Here is a 4,799-nt window from a genome sequence, read left to right on the forward strand (position 1 = left end):
TATATGAAAAGGTTACGTATATCCTTAATGAACGTCAAAGAGCTTGAAAACATGGGTGTTCGCTGTTGGGTATCTGTAGTCTTGCACTGTCCTGAGGCGCTTGCAAGTGTGGTACGTTAGCTTTTTACTCATCTTTCTCCCTATCACATACATACTGTGCATAAAACTTGTTTTGGCAGAAGAAAAGAGTTAGTAAATATTCCCTCTCTATCCTGCTGTTTGTGACCCCTATAAATGACAAAGAAGATTAAAATGATCCAATTGTATACAAAATAGATACATTTTGATTAAAATCCTATCTGCAATCTATATACAAAACAGTTTACCTCAAATTTTATCACGAAGATTCTGTTAAAGGATTTTCTTATTATTGCTGGCTCCTCTGGAGATCAAATACCGTCTGGGACCTACAAAATAGTGGGCCTAAATGTCTAGGATAAGAACAATTGGTCTCATTTATAGTCTTTGTCCCAAAAAATAACGAGTTTAAGGTATTCTTATGCCATAGAAAATTGAAGAGAACATAGAATGACGCGATATTACTCATACAATCATTTTTCGCAGGACGGAATTATAAAATTGTTGACGACCTATTCAATTTCATTTAAAAATCCTATCAGAGGCCTTTTAATGCAAGGATATCAAAGCTAATATTCCTTTTGGATAATTTTCTTCACGTGTTAATTTCCGATGAAATGAATAAATGTTGGCAACGAAGACATTATTAATTTCCTGCGCTAGGAAAATTTTCTTTTTTCTTATTGTTTTTCAACCACTTTATTCCGCTATATTTGATGATAATATGGCATCCTCAAAGTTCTTTCAAAATTTTGAACTCACCAACTTTAACTTTTTGTAGATAATTGGTCAAAGTTTAATCTAAATCAAAAAGGTTGAATATCCATTTTATGCTTCAAAGGATAGTCTTCATGACTTCGACAACGCCCTTTCTCACAGATAACCGGCAGAACTTTTCAAAGTGTCAGTGGTAAAAAGAATTAACGGACTGAAACTCGATGGGCATTGATATTTCCATATCTTTTATGACTGAGGATTTAAATTAAGGATAGCTTTATTTGAATATTTTCAGTGGGGACAAAAATTGGAGTATATTTTCCATCGGGACGATATTTTGGCCAATTTTTCCAGTGGGAAGGGTTCCAAGTGGCTATGTGAGAAGGGGGTGTTAACCACGTAAGCTTGTTCGAGTTATGGAAATTTTGAGTTATAGAGACAGATTTATAAGGTATTGCTTGTTCGAGTAATAAATGTTCAAGTTGGAGACTCCACACAATGGAAATTTCAAATGAAAGTCTTTAAAAATTATATAATGACATCGTCCCATTTCCAGACATTCGTTATTTACTTCAAATCAAGGTCATATCAAAACAAAAAAATTAAAAGATATCAATTTTGATAAGTGATATTTGGTAAGGTCTTTTGGAGGAAAAATCACTGACTATACTGAAAATGGTGAACTATTAATTTTATTAAATCCCTGATAAATGAATCATTGGGATTCTAATATTCATCAGTTCGATTCAGAAAGTGATGTTTAAGGGTGAATTTAAGGAGGACAATGTTCGTGATCGAGACAGGGGTGATTGTCAAAGAAAAAATATCTTTCCTGACTATGCCAGAGGAGATTTAGTTAACAGCTTTGATCATATTCGCATATTCCTAGATGATAATATTTACTACTTTCCTCGTGCTGCCAATTATCTTTATGATTTTCTGATAATTTCATTTGTATTCTTGATTCCGGTCCATCCATTTTTTCGTTTCGATTTTCGATTTTCCGTAGTATACATATTATATTTCCGTATCTACCCCGAATTTCCTGCCCAATTGCGACGACTTTTTGAAAACAATAGTCATCAATTTCCTGACCATGTTACATAAACGAAAAACCAAAGCCTGTAATTGTGGCAAGCTTATTTTTGTTTGACTGTCATTTTGCGATCGCTGCGATGTTGAATCATTTTTACCAAAAAAGAATAAGGCAATGTCTTACATGTAAGAGTCATTAGTTTTTAAATAGTCGTTACCGTGAAAATAATTAGTGTAACGCTTCATCCATTAAGACAATAGACTAATATAAAAAACAATAGGTTATAGTAATTATTTTCATGAATATTGCCCTTTTGATTTCTTAAAGGTAATAGCTTCTATAGTGAGTTTGCAATGCAGTTAATTAAGGAGCGAAAGCTATTGGAGAAGTTTCAGGAAATTAATTTCTCAAACATAGTTAATGAGCCATTAATTGAGCTTGTAAAAATGTGTCAATCAAGTTCATTAAGAACAATAGGTATTGGTAGAACGGAATTAGTATAAATGAGGCATTAAAGTTTGTAAATAAAGCAGTATCATTCGAACACTTTTACGAGCTGGACATCTCACTACAGCTGTGAAAATTCTATAAGTTGCAACAGTAGGAGCTGAGAATTTTCATTTATTTGAGAAAAAGAAGATATTTTATATTAAACGGATATACAACTCAAAAATGCCAAAAGTTTTCTTAGTACGAAAATATAGTTATCGGCATTATCATGAGAAGCCGATAGCGCAACGGGAGACTAAAAATGAGCCTGACGACTGCGCGTTTCATGAAGACCAACAGCATACAGTCTATTTTGACAGTTACGAACGACGTTTGGTTGCTAGGCGACGAGAATGGATAGAAACAGCAAAACAAAGATATACATCGTACGGTAAGTCGGTCGATTTTTTTTTTCATTCAATTCAACTCCCTCTCTCGGGAATTCTCAATACAAAAAAAATCATATTATGATCATGAATGAATTCATATTATATAAAAATAAGAAAGAGAATCAATTTTTTAACAATTAATTTATTTTTGATCAATTCTGATGTGCTTGAATGGAAATGGAACATTATTTAAACTTGCTGTAAAAAAGCTCTGAGACGCATTTTGTGAGGCGTAGTAGATGTAGTAGCAACGATCACATATTCATGTATAAAAAAAGTAGAAGAAAAGGGGAAACAGTTTTCGTATCGTTCAACTAATTGGTATAGTTCTAAAGAACTTTCAAAGTGCTCATTTTATGAAGTCTGGTTTTACATTTATTTTCAAGAGGGAAGCTTAATTTCAATCAAAGAAGAACTTTGTACCAACAGCGATAAAAAACGGTTCAACGAAGAGGGCGATCTCGCTTATAAAAAAACCATTTACTTAAAAATAAGATAATTGGAAAAAGGTTGTACAATCTTCACAACTTGTCAACAGAAAAAAAAAATTATATCGTCACATCACACACATTAAATAAAGAAATTGTTAATTTTAACAAATTGCTAAGACACTCGTATCTCGTTACATCGATCAAGAGGGAAATTGATATTTTGATTGAGGGACCAACGTTTTTTAAACTGTAATAAAAACATTAAAAGTTATGGAAGACGTGACAACATCATCAGCTTATGCACCGCTAACTTCATCTGGAGCTAACAAAATGTTTTTTTCTGATATCCTAAATGGCGATTTCTCAGTACAAAACATATTTAGTATAGCATTTGGTAAGTTTCTGAAAATAATTTTCCATTCATATCAAGCACACAGAAAATTTTACTTTTCTCGGGGTTTCAGCTTTTATTTTTTCTTTCGCATGATTCAAATGGCCAAAATTGAAAAATGAAAAATTACTTTCTTTTTATTGATATAAAATGCAATTCCGTTTAAATATTTTATATATTATTTTTTCTTATTTTTTTACAGATTCAAGTTCCGACTTCGATGCGCTACATTCACCATGTTCAACAGTCACCTCAACCACAAGTGAAAGTGATCTCGACATTATACCGTCACCGATATACCGACATCCACCACCTTTAATCACCGACGTCGGATGTTCCTCAAACTCTATATGCTCTTCAAACTCTATATGCAAACAAGAACAATATTATTTACCGACTCCGTCACCACCGATGCCGTCGCAATCCGATTACGACGTCGTCGTCCCGATGCCGTTTATCAAGAAACAAGAAACGACAGAATCTCGATTCAGTTGTAATATTTGCGGCAAGTACTTCAAGCGAATGTCCTCTTTATCTACTCACCGCCTAATCCACACGAACATTAAACCTTACCAATGTACCAAATGCGATAAATCATTTCTAAGAAAATCAGACTTGAAAAAACACGATATGATGCACAGCGGACAAAAACCACATCAATGTGAAATTTGCGGTAAACTATTCAGCCAATCTTCAAATATGTTAACCCATTTAAGACGGCACTCTGGAGTCAAACCTTTCGCTTGTAAAATTTGCGGACGTGCTTTTTACCGTAAAGTTGATGTTAGGAGACATACTTTACGTCACAAGGAACAGGGACTTGTTCATTAGAATTGATTTATGATCAAATTTTATATACAATAATCCTACTAACCAAATTAATTAAACTTTTGGTTCTTATTTCTCATGTTCGATATATGATGCTCTTTTTAAGATAAAGGTGCTTAAATTTTTGAGTCTTTGAAAAATTTTGAGAAACTCCAGTTCTTTTTACGTTGGTTAAATTTTCTATAACGATGTTGAAACTTTTGTAACAAAAGTATTATAAAATATTATCCAGCCATTTTAAAAAGGTTTTGAAATATTTTTTTCTTGAATATTTTAAATTGTACATAGGAAAAACATAAGCGTTGTAAAAAAAGTGAAAGAATTTTTCCCCTCCAAAACAATTTGTACATATATTATATATATTTGAAGAAAATATGTTAAAGTGAAAGAAAGGGTCTGGATCCCTTTTCCAATAGATTTATATTTTTTGAAGAAAAGTT

General features: G+C 32.6%; 1 protein-coding gene across 1 annotated transcript; it reads left to right on the forward strand.

Annotated features, from left to right (window-relative positions):
* The first annotated feature begins 2,950 nt into the window (after positions 1-2,950).
* Positions 2,951-4,416, forward strand: LOC136801080 (zinc finger protein GFI1 homolog pag-3-like). Its single transcript, XM_067057708.1, has 2 exons — positions 2,951-3,534; positions 3,734-4,416. The coding sequence occupies exons 1-2, from the start codon at positions 3,411-3,413 to the stop codon at positions 4,360-4,362; spliced, it is 753 nt and encodes a 250-aa protein (XP_066913809.1). The 5' UTR covers positions 2,951-3,410; the 3' UTR covers positions 4,363-4,416.
* Positions 4,417-4,799: the final 383 nt, after the last annotated feature.

The sequence above is a fragment of the Clytia hemisphaerica genome, unplaced genomic scaffold (assembly GCF_902728285.1).
Source record: "Clytia hemisphaerica strain Z4C2 unplaced genomic scaffold, Clytia hemisphaerica genome assembly, whole genome shotgun sequence".
Taxonomy (NCBI): Eukaryota; Metazoa; Cnidaria; class Hydrozoa; order Leptothecata; family Clytiidae; genus Clytia; species Clytia hemisphaerica.